The 12,367-nt window shown below is 41.3% G+C and overlaps 1 protein-coding gene across 5 annotated transcripts in view; it reads left to right on the top strand.

Moving 5' to 3' along the window:
- The window catches only part of TRMT1L (tRNA methyltransferase 1 like), a 54,176-nt gene that overhangs the window by 14,558 nt on the left and 27,251 nt on the right, over positions 1 to 12,367 (top strand). For 2 of the 5 annotated variants that reach the window (XM_050961417.1, XM_050961416.1), the window contains exons 2-6: positions 90 to 242; positions 1,461 to 1,571; positions 4,440 to 4,553; positions 6,210 to 6,274; positions 11,359 to 11,488. In XM_050961417.1, coding sequence (XP_050817374.1) covers positions 90 to 242; positions 1,461 to 1,571; positions 4,440 to 4,553; positions 6,210 to 6,274; positions 11,359 to 11,488 — 573 coding nt within the window. The remainder of the gene's footprint in view (positions 1 to 89; positions 243 to 1,460; positions 1,572 to 4,439; positions 4,554 to 6,209; positions 6,275 to 11,358; positions 11,489 to 12,367) is intronic. The other 3 variants (XM_050961418.1, XM_050961420.1, XM_050961419.1) reach the window with 3 other exon arrangements.

Here is a 12,367-nt window from a genome sequence, read left to right as displayed (position 1 = left end):
AGAATGGGAAACTGAAACCATAATTAACACATCATGCAAATGTTATATGAACAAACTGATTGGTTTCTGATTTTTTTTTTTTTTTAAAGATGGTGTGGTTGTGTCTGGAAAAATGGATAACAACAAACTAGATGTGTATATGTCTGAAGCAGAAATGAAAAACAAAGAGGAAAGAAGTGAACAAGAGTCTATAAGGGAGACTGATAGCACTATTTTGGATGCCTCATCTGATTCTCCAAGAGGTTTGCTAACAAACTTCAGGAATCTTTGTAGTAGGGGAGGGGGAAAGGATGTCAAATGTCATTCTTAGTATAGGTTGTGCTCCAGGTTCTGTTTCAGCCACAAATATATACATATACACAGAAAAGGCTGTACTCCCCCTGATGACCTGGATTTCAGATGTTTTTCGTCTGAGCTAGCTTTTTCCCCTGTATCATTTCTAGAAATCTCTTCTAAGGTGCTTACTGACACAGGAGCATAAAACAAGTCATGTTGTTGAAAGAGCTGGGGTCTGCATCCATATTGTAACTGAAAGTGCCACCTTTTTCATTCTCTTGGTTCAGATACATGACAGTGACTAGAGAAAGGCATTGTATCTGAGCATAGAACTGGAAGCTAGAAATTTCTGGGTTGTAATCCCAGCTCCAACACTTACGAGCTCCCTGGCCTTGGGCACGTAATTTAATCCCTGCTTCAGTTTCCTTACCTCATAAGGTACTGTGACATTTAAGGTTTTTGAAAGGTTTTAAAAGCGGAAAACCACTATAAAGTCAAGTATTATTCTGAATCTGCGTCTCCTGTGTCAGAGCTGCGCAATATAGTATGTAAAGGCAACAGCCAAACTGGTTATCTGTCAGTAAGGAATGGTGCCGAATTTAGTAAAAGCAAGAGAAGTTGTGAGTATTTGAAAGCAATTTTAGAGGGAGTTAATCTCAACCCTGCCAAAAAACAGCCCAGAAATGTATGAGGGATTTGAGGTGTATAATGTGCCATGGTTGTATTAATAAACCATGGCACATTGTACTAATATAAAAAGGTATATCTGTCATATGCTAGTCTTGCCAAACACCTCATAGGACAATTTTGTATTTGCATACCACATTTTTCATTATGTGAATATGGTGCTCTCAATCTATGGAATGGCATCAGTGAAGAATCCACAAATACAAGATGTAAACATTGTATGAAATTCTTCAGTTTAGCTTTTAGAATATCTTTAAAAAACAAAAATAAATAAATCTGGAACCTGTAGGAATTCAGATAAGTTATTCCATTCTGTCTATAGCACTTTCATCAGATTTAAGTTTGAAAAATGAAGAATGTAAAATATTATTCCAGCTGACATAAGACTCCCTCTCAGCTAGCATTAGAATTGAAGTAGCTGACAAAAGAACAATATGAACTGAAAAATGGAATTTGAAAGTAGACGTGTTTAACTTAAAAATCTCTTTAACTTTTAGAGAAACATATTTCAATTCAAAGACAGCTTGCTGATCTAGAGAAATTAGCTGACCTGAGTGAAGGTGAGTTTACATCGGCTGTATCCCAGAACACAGATCAACATGTTGCAGGTATTTACATTCTTCTTTTTAATGTATTTTTTAAATATTGTCATTTTTCTTTGTAGTCGAGTGTTTGAGTCGAAGTTTGGAAGTTTTTTTAAAACTATTGCTTACTATTCCCCCTCACCTTTTAGCAACGTCAGTTTCCACTCCATGTACCCCGTTCTTAATGAAATAGGAAAGGCCCCAGTGGCTCCATTTTTGTTTATTTTTCTCTCAGAATAGTAGTATCAATACTGTAATGAACATATACAGCTAAGAAATTGTGTTACCCTGTTGGCCTACAGCTAGAAGTTATGCTCTAACATTGTTTTCTAGTGTCATGCCAGAGAGGTGATCAATATTTTCCTTGGTAAATACATATATTGTTTGAAATTAAGAGAATAGGATTATTATTTGAATAGTTGACCTCTTTGCAGCTGTTATTTCAGTGTCCAGCTTGCCTCAAAGCATTTTTACTTGTAACTGTTTCCTCCCCAGGAAGCATCGTGGCCAGAAAACATTGGAGGGTTATTCTCAGTATTCTTTTCCGGACCGTAACTATTGTCCTGAATTTAAGGGTTGTGTATACCCCAGAATATGATCAAACTAATTGCAACCATATTATGTACACTCACCCACTATAAAGTAATAAAACAAAACCCTGTATAGCTAAGGGTTAATTTTAAAAACAGGCTTCCAAAAGCAAGGTCATAATTATTTGGCAGTTTCTGCTAATCAAAATTTAAAAAACAAAAAACAAAAAAATGGATTAAAAAAACCTTAAATGTAGTCACTTCTAATATTAAAAGTTTATTAAATATTTTTAAAAGTATTAATTTAGTAGGGCTCACTATAATCTATATGTTTTATAAAAAAATTAAGTATAAAAAATTAGCTAATAAAATATACTTTTAAACAGTCCTCTAAAGCCATCTTAAAAAATGTTTTTCTTAATACCTTTTCTCCACGGTGGGCAAGCAACTAGCCACTGTGAACCTGCTGTTAATTACCTAATACCATTCCAAATGTTAGGTAAATATCTAAAATGTTCTCAGCCTATTGTCTGTGGGTGCTTAAATCTAATAAACTGTGATTATGTCTGTGTGCTTAAGTCTAATAAACTGCGATGTTAAACAAAAGCATGCTTAGTTGCATTTAATCCTTAATCGAACAGAATTACTGTGTTCCTATTAATATTCCTAACACTGTATCTGTATTAACTCCCTGCCCACACTGTATATCACAATAGTTGGTGTATAGGAACTGCAGAGCATATGACAATAGTAGATTCATAACAACTTTATTTATTATACAAGGCCCTGACTCTGCAATGAGCTGCAGGCCTGTGTGAAGCCTCACCGAAATAAGCATGGCTCTGCATGGTGACTAGAGGTCCGCTCATATGGGGCTCATTGCAGGATTATGCATCTCTCAATTCTAAGGACTTTTATACTTATAATATTTTGAAAAGGAATGTGGCAAATCCACTTATTTTAGATTTGGCAGATACCAATGTTAAACATTAAATTCCATCATCTATGTACAACAAATATGATAAGACATATTTTATTAAAAGCCTTTCATGCTACAAGATACTTCTTATTCATCCTGTGCTGTCCAAAGTCGAAATGGAAGCTACTAAATTCTGCCTGATTGATCATTCAGCATCCAGTCACAGAACTCAGCACCAAGGACATGCACACTTGCATGTATAAATCATATGTCAGAGCAAAATATGACTCTGAAAGCTGGATTTTATTTCAGGGTGGCATTTGAATTATTCTGAATACCTTCAATACCAGTGGATTCTTATACAAATTGATTATCACATCCCTGACTTTGATGTTTCTAGAATTGTTACTTTAACGTTGACTACAGAAAATGATTTATTCTAAAGAAGAGATTTAAGAATCTTGTCTGAAAGTTTGTTTTGGAGATTCAGCAGAGAGAGAGAAAGCAGACTCTAGCGCTAAACGTCATTAATGTGTTTTTTTAAAGATTTTGTTTGAAGTATAGTTACTCTGAAACGAGGGAAATGGCACTGTGTGAGGCTCCATAGGTATTGTGTCGCAATGACTTCCTGTTGAAATTTACAAGTAAAATTTCCCCCCATCTCAGCAAACTAAACCTGGAAACTGAAAGTCAAACTGGGTTCTTTCTGCGTTGTGCATCAATAATAGCAAAAGTTGTATAGTCAGAACTGTGTAATTCTCTGATTGATGTTTACGCCAGTAATATCTAACTCATGCTCCTGAATCTGTATTTACCTGCCTCAGGAGTAAAAAGTAGCAAAAACTTAGCTTGTCAGTAACTAGATATGAGTCCAAATACACAGAGAGAAGATCAGTTGAATAAGAATACATCGGAAAAATGACTACGTAAATGACATTAGCCACACTTTGAAATATTATTTGATGAGAAATTCACTGAGAGTGGATTGGATTGAAATAATTATTATTTATTTGTATTGTGGTAGTGCTTAGAAAGCCCCAGTCATGGATCAGGATCCTCACTGTACTAATTGCTCTGCAAACACACAACAAAAAGATGGCCCCTGCCCCAAGGAGCTAACAATCTACGTATAAGACAAGAGGCAACAAGTAGATAGAGCATCATGAATAAAACAAAAATTAGAAAGTGTTGTCAAATGTTTTAAAGGAGCATACGATACCTGCATGAATGGCATTTTGGGATTATAAACTTAAATATGTCTGAATTTACAGAGTTGAATCTGTAAAACAAAAACAATTCTACCTGTACTAGATGTGGAGGAAAATAATGTTTTGTCTCAAATATGCATTAGTTATATGTATGGAAATTTATACCAATATATAGCGGCATATACAATTCTAATCTGCTTATATCTCCTCATTTTGTTCTTATATGAATTTTCAGCTGGAAGGAAACCCTGCCCACTGTGTCCTGAAGAGAAATTCAAAGCTTGCTATAGTCACAAGCTCCATCGCCACCTTCAGAATTTGCACTGGAAGGTTTCTGTTGAATTTGAAGGTAAAGTCTTTTATACTTGAATAGATTGCTTATATTTTATGGAACAAAGTACAGCATTCGATTAAGTGGAAGTGTAGGGTCCAATTCTGTAGTCTCCCCATGCATTTAAAATTCCTATTGACAGCAGTGGAAGTTTCACACACATAAAGACTTCTAGATCCTGACCCTAAATCAGAGCCAATGGTATGTTCCTCTTTAAACTTGGTGTTTATAGCAAAAGTCAAAGTCTGCATATTTCTTTATTTTTCTAACCAATTTTAAAATTGTTACTTGGATATGTTAAATGAGTTTTTAATATTAATGTCTGGAAATATCTGTGGATATTTCACCTTAATGTGAGTTTGTTTATACACCTAATCAGTGGTGCAAGAAAAATCCATTTCTTATGGGGGGGGGGAGGACCAGCAAAGGGGAGCATGTGATCACCCCATGTGGCCCTCCATGTGACTCCTCACTGTCCAGCCCAGGGCCCCCGTGGTCTCCCCATCCCCTCCCCACATCCATTACATGTTACCTGGGGAGGAAAGGGGAGCTCTGTCCTCCTCCTGCTGCACCAGAGACTTCGTGGCAGCAGTGTCCCGAGAACCGCAGCGGGGAAAGGAACAGAACCCCCAGCCCTGACCACTGCCCTTCCATGGAGCTACGTCTCTGTCCTCCCTCTGTGTGCCACAGCAGCAGCTCCGACAGAGGACAGGGCCAGCAGGGGTGGAAACAAGGTGCCAATAAGGATACACAGTAGGTTACATTTTAAAGTTTATTATATGGAAAGTTGTTTGGCAGTATTATATTTGCATACAGTACATGAGTGTTTTATTTGTTTAAATTGCAGTCAAGGCTTTTGTGGTGTTCACAACACAGGTATTTTCATTTGATTAGTAGGCTGTGGGTAAAATTTTCCAAAGCTCTTAAGTCCCAGATTCAAGGATAACTTAGGCCTGGTCTACACTGCGGGGCAGAATCCCTTATGCAACTTCAGCTACATGAATAACATAGCTGAAGTTGACATACTTAGATCTATTCACCGCGGTGTCTTCACTGTGATGAGTCAACTGCTGACGCTCCCCCATCAACTCCACCTGCGCCTCTCAGCCTGGTGGAGTACAGGAGTCGACAGGAGAGAACTTGGGGGTTGATTTCTCGCGTCTAGACTAGATGCGATAAATTAACCCCCACTGGATCAATCTCTGCCCGCTGATCCAGTGGGTAGTATAGACATACCCTTAGACATGAAGGAGCCTATGTCTTATTTGAAATCTATGGGACTTGGGAGCCTAAGTGGTTAAAAGTCACTTTTGAAAATAGAACTTAGGAGCCTAGATGTTTAGATACTTTTGAAAAGGTTACTAGTCAGATAGATGTTTCAAGTCCTAACAACTACCCAGTACAGTTCTGGGACCTGAGTGTCTGTCAGTGATATTTTTTGTTTTAAAGTTTAACAGCAGAAGCTTCTCTGCATTGATAGGTTATATGTACCAGAATAAGTAGATGCTATTATTTACTCTTATTATTTATTTATATTGTAGAAGCACCTAAGGTGCTTAATCAAGGTCCCATTACAATTGTACTGACAAGCAACAAATAAGATAATCCTTACCCCCAAATTGCTTATGATATATATAAGTACTGTAAGTTGACAAGAACTAGTTTGTTTTCTAGGATACAGAATGTGCATCTGTCACTTACCTTGTCGCCCAGTGAAGCCAAACCTCATTGGAGATCAGGTAACAAATACTAGATCACATATGCTCATTTACTCTGTAAAAAAGGGGAAACTAAGAAGAACTTCTGTAAAGTGTTTCAATGTAGTCTTCAAACATATGTTGTTTTCTGTAATGGGATGCAGAACCTTATGGTCCCCAATTCAAATTCAGCCAAGACCTTTAAGGTGGTGAGAATTAAACCTTTCTGATGTTAGTTGAATGCCCTATGGTATGTATAATGGATTTGGTGGTCTCAGGCCTGTTCCCCATGAACAGATGTCCACATCAGATAAAATAGTACCACATTTTGGACTAATCAGCAACCTTGTTTGCAGTCACAGGAGAGGCCGAATACTTAGTAGACACACAAAATAAGTGTACCTTTCTGACCCCTAGAAGTGATCTTTCTGGGTCAGGTTGAGAGAGGGGCAGTAGTATGGAGAAAGCCAGTACTGTCACTTCCCATGCTACACCTTTACTGTGGACATAGTTTTGTCTGCAGTCTCCAGTCCAGAACCCTTTGGCCACACGCAGCTTATTTTTTTTTTATTTTATTTTTTTTAAAGACTATCTTATCTCAGGTTCAATTCCAATTCAGGTCTGTTGCTGTATTCTAAAAGTGCTCTAGCCATGTTGGTCCCAGGATATTAGAGACACAAGGTGGGTGAGGTAATATTTTTTATTGGACCAGTTTCTGTTGGTGGAAGAGACAAATCTTTCAAGGTTACTTAGGGCATGGCTACACTTGCAGATGTAGAGCACTGGGAGTTAAATACTCTCAGCTGGAAGTGCACTCGCGTGGCCAAATTAGCAGCTTTTGCAATGGCACAAGGAGCAGTGCATTGTGGTAGCTATCCCTGGGTTCAAGTGGCTGTAACGTGCTTTTCAAATGTGGGGGGTGGGGTGGAGTGTGACAGGGAGTGTGTTATGTATGTGGGGGGAGAGAGAGTGGGTTTTTGGGGTGCTGAGAGTGTGTCGGCTGACATGCTCTCAGCCTCCAAAAACCCACTCTCTCTCCCTCCACATAGACACACAACACACTCCCTGTCACATTCCATCCCACCCCTCCATTTGAAAAGCACGCTGCAGTCACTTGCATGCTGGGATAGCTACCACAATGCACTGCTTTCTGTGGCCCTTGCAAGAGCTGCTAATGTGGCCACGCCAATGCGCTGGCAGCTGTCAGTGTGGACATACTGCAGCGCTTTCCCTACTGTGCTCTACGAAGGCTGGTTTAACTCAAAGCACTCTACATCTGCCAGTGTAGCCATGCCCTGAGTGCCTTGCCAGAGTGGACGGGTCAGGAGTTAGGACACCTAGGGCTCCTTTACTGCGCTCTTAACTTGCAAGTGTAGCCATGCCCTCAGAGTTCTTCTTCTGGTCTGAGAATCGTACTCAGAGTGTCACAGCTAAATACAAGGTGGAACAGATTCTTTAGCCTAAATAGTCAACACATATTGTAAAAGACCATTCAAGGGAAAGTGGTCGATTAACACCTTTGCAGCCATAGGATGGAAAAAGAGGACTCAGGGGATTACAGATTGTTGTAGTAAACCATACATCCAGCATCTCTATTAAGTCCATGATTTTTAGTATTTATAGACCACTATGTACAAGAAACCCATGGATAATCACACTTGCCTTGACAGATCCAGTAACCACCCCAAACACAACAAGAAATCTATTGTCTACAGCCAGGCCGTCCGATACCACGGAATATGCTTGGAGGAGAAAGTCTGGGATATACACTTTAGCACATTTAAAACAGCCTTCACCAAGCAAGGATGCTCCACTAGAGAAGTAGATCACATCACTGAATGGGCCGCTCAAATTGCCCAAGAGATCTTGCTTCAATATGGGGGATTTGGAGAATCCTCCAACTGCACACCCCTAGTTGTCACATACCACGCCACACTCAAACCCCTGTGGATATCAATAAATAATTACAATGCATACCTATTTGGAACCACATCCTGAAAGAAACAGGTCCTGAACCCCTTCTTCTGACCTTCCAACAACCCCCCAACTTCACTATCCAAAGCAATCTCCCCACAGACCAGGACACACCAACTCAAATCGGAAGACCCTTTCATAACAACAGATATAAAACCTGTAGAAGCATTTCCACTGCTGTGATAATCTTTACTCCCTGCCCCCAACATACCCTGCAAAATCCATGGGTCCTACACATGCCTGTCACTACATAGTGTACCAAACCCAGTACACTAAATGCCTCAACAACTATATGGGTGAAGCAAGACAATTTATACGCCTTCCAATGAACTAGCACAGAAAAATGATAAAAGAGAAAAAAGACACTATCAACTGTGGGTAAATACTTTTCACAAAGTAATCACTCCATATCCAGTCACTCTCAGTCCTCATCCTCAAAGGAAACTTGTATAACACTTTCAAAAAAATGAGCCTGGAAGCTTAAATTCGTAACTTTGCTAGACACTAAAAATCATGGACTGAATAAAGGACACTGAATTTATGGTTTATTACAACAATCTGTAACCCCCTAACCTCCCTTTTTTGTCTTATGATTATAGAGGTGTTAACTCACCACTTCAACTTCAGTGGTGTCTTACAATGTATGTTAACTATTTATGCTAAACAATCCATTCCACCTTGAATTTAGCTGTGACATCAGGTCAGGTCTACACTACAAACATACATCGATATAATTACATCACTTGGGTGTGAAAAATCCACACCCCTGAGTGACATAGTTATACTAATCTAAGGCCTGGTCTACACTACGCGTTTAAACCGAATTTAGCAACATTAAAACGATTTAACCCTGCACCTGGCCACACAACAAGGCCCTTTATATCGATATAAAGGGCTCTTTAAACCAATTTCTGTACTCCTCCCCGACGAGAGGAGTAGCGCTGAAATCGATATTGCCATGTCGGATTAGAGTTAGTGTGGCCGCAAATCGACGGTATTGGCCTTCAGGCAGTATCCCACAGTGCACTATTGTGACCGCTCTGGAAAGCAATCTGAACTTGGATGCACTGGCCAGGTAGACAGGAAAAGCCCTGTGAACTTTCGAATTTCATTTCCTGTTTGCCCAGCATGGAGCTCTGATCAGCATGGGTGGCGATGCAGTCCCAAATTCAAAAAGAGCTCCAGCATGGACCATACAGGAGATACTGGATCTGATCGCTGTATGGGTAGACAAATAAATCTGTTCTGTCAGAGCTCCATTACAGAAGACGAAATGACAAAGCATTTGAAAAAATCTCCAGGCTATGATACAGCGTCCACAGCACAGTGCTGTGTGACAAGCGTAACGGAAAGCCAAAGAATCAAATGAATGCTCATGGAGGGAGGGAGGGGAGACTGAGGACTCCAGCTATCCCACAGTCTCTGAAAAGCATTTGCATTCTTGGCTGAGCTCCCAATGGCTGTAGGTCAAAAACATTGTCCGGGGTGGTTCAGGGTATATCTTGTCTATTTACACACCCCCCACACTTCCCCATGAAAGAAAAGGGAAAAAAAATCATTTCTTGCCATTTTTCAATGTCACCGTATGTCTGCTGCATGCTGCTGGTAGACGCGGTGCTATGGCGCTGAACAGCAGCATCCCCTCCCCTTCCTTTCCTGATGGCAGACGGTACAAAATGGTGGAAAACTGTCATCATCCCGTGAGTGCTCCTGGCTGGCCTCAGTGAGGTTGGCTGGAGGCGCCTGGGTAAAAATGGGAATGACTCCCTGTCATTCCTGGCAGACGGCACAAAATGCTTGGTAACCATCCTCCTCATAGCAGCTGGCGCCTGAGCTCCATCAGCCCCATCCCCCCTCCCTTTTCATGTCTAAAGAAAAGATTCTGTACTCCCTGGACTATCATAGCAGCGGGAGGCTGCGCTTCTCTCCCCCCCACCGTTTAATGTCCTGCCTGGACTATCATAGCAGCTGGAGGCTGCCTCCCCCTCATTTTATCTTGCTAAAAAGTCAAGTGTTTCTTATTTCTGCATTCTTTATTACTTCATCACACAAATGGGGGGACATTGCAACAGTAGCCCAGGAGGGTTGGAGGAGGAGGGAAGCAACAGGTGGGGTTGTTGCAGGGTCACCCTCTAGAATGGCATGCAGCTCATCATTTCCGCGGGATCTCGGGGGCTCTGACCCGGAGCAGCTGTGCTCTCTGGCTCTCTAGTAGACTTGCCCCATATTCTAAGCAGGACTGACTCTATTTTTAGACAAAACATAAAGATAGGAATGACCCAGGGAGTCATTCCCATTTTTGTCTATGCGCCCCCGGCCAACCTCAGCGAGGCCAGCCAGGAGCACCCATGACAGCAGCGGACGGTACAAAATGATTGATAACCGTCATCGCCAATTTCCAATTGCAAACGGTACAAAATGATTGATAACTGTCATCTCATTGCCAATTTACAATGGCAGACGGTGCAATAGGAATGGTAACCATCTCTTCTACCTTGCAAAGGCAAATGAATGCTGCTGTGTAGCACTGTAGTACTGCCTCTGTCAGCAGCATCCAGTACACATACGGTGACAGTGACAAAAGGCAAAACAGGCTCCATGGTTGCCATGCTTTGGCGTCTGCCAGGGCAATCCAGGGGAAAAAAGGCGCGAAATGAGTGTCTGCCATTGCTTTCACGGAGGAAGGATTGAGTGACGACATTTACCCAGAATCACCCGCGACACTGTTTTTGCACCATCATGCATTGGGCTCTCAACCCAGAATTCCAATGGGCGATGGAGACTGCAGGAACTATGGGATAACTATGGGATAGCTACCCACAGTGCAACGCTCCAGAAATCGATGCTAGCCTCAGTACATGGACGCACACTGCCGAATTAATGTGCTTAGTGTGGCCGCGTGCACTCGACTTTATACAATCTGTTTTACAAAACCGGTTTATGTAAAATCGGAATAATCCCGTAGTGTAGACATGCCCTAACCCCCAATGTAGACAGCTGCAACTTCCCATGGAGGTAGATTAACTACACCCACAGGAGAAACTTACATGTGGTAAAATCTTCACTAAAGCACTACAGCAGCAAAGCTGCACAGGTGTTACTTCACTCACTTTGTCTCACTGTATTTTAAAACTACACTGACTCTTTTACAGAGCTCTACGAAGCTGGGAGCCCATTATCACTGCATCATCTGTTCTGCAACCATTACACGAAGAACTGACATGATAGGGCATATTAAGCGCCATGTGAACAAAGGAGAAACCGAGTCCAGGTATATTGCAGGTAAATGATTTAATGTTCCTGCTTTATTTGTAAATGGATCCTTTACACAGTGCATTGTGTGTTATACCTGGGCTATGTGTTTGAGGGACTGTCAAAAGTAAGCCTATGCTAAAAGTAAGTTTGCTAAGAGTTAGGAGGAAATTTTAAAAAAGAGAAATCTGTCCTTCATAAGAAAGGTTGCCATACTGTTAATCTGACCTTTTTGCTTGGATAATCCCAAAAGGCTGGTGTGCTGAGTTTGTAGTGTTTACCCTCTGCTCTGCCCTCCCACTTTGTAGCCTATATATGTAGGTATTTGCTAGGTAAGGCATAGGCATAAGAAAGCTAGTAAAGCAATGAGCTTACATGCCTCAGGCCTGAAAGATAATAGCTTAGCTGAACAAGGCATAAGGCCCAAAAGCCTTAGCATATGCAGTTAACCAGGAGTAACCCTAGATCAGAGGTTCTGAATCTTTATGAGACTTCTGTCTCTCTCCCACCCCCATCCCCCATCCACCACATGCTATAAAAACTGCATGGCTCACCTGTGCCACAATAACTAGTTTTCTGCTTATAAAAGCTAGGGCTGGTATTAGAGCATAGCAAGCAGGGCAGTTGCCTGGGGTCCGTGTGCCACAGGGGTCCCCATAAAGCTACATTGTTCAGGCTTCAGCTTCAGCCCCGGGTGGTGGAGCTCAGGCACCTGGGTTTCAGCCCCATGCAGTGGAGCTTTGGCTTTCTGCCCTGTGCCCCAGCAAGTCTAATGCTGGCCCTCCTTGGAGGCCCCCATGAAACCTGCTCAAGGCCTCCTGAACTCCTGGCTGAGAACTGCTGCCCTAGATCATAAGATAGCACAAGATGGAACACTGTAATGACTCAGCTGCTGACAGATAACCACAA

The sequence above is a fragment of the Gopherus flavomarginatus genome, chromosome 7 (assembly GCF_025201925.1).
Source record: "Gopherus flavomarginatus isolate rGopFla2 chromosome 7, rGopFla2.mat.asm, whole genome shotgun sequence".
Lineage (NCBI taxonomy): Eukaryota > Metazoa > Chordata > Testudines > Testudinidae > Gopherus > Gopherus flavomarginatus.
This window is presented reverse-complemented; position numbering and strand designations above follow the sequence as displayed.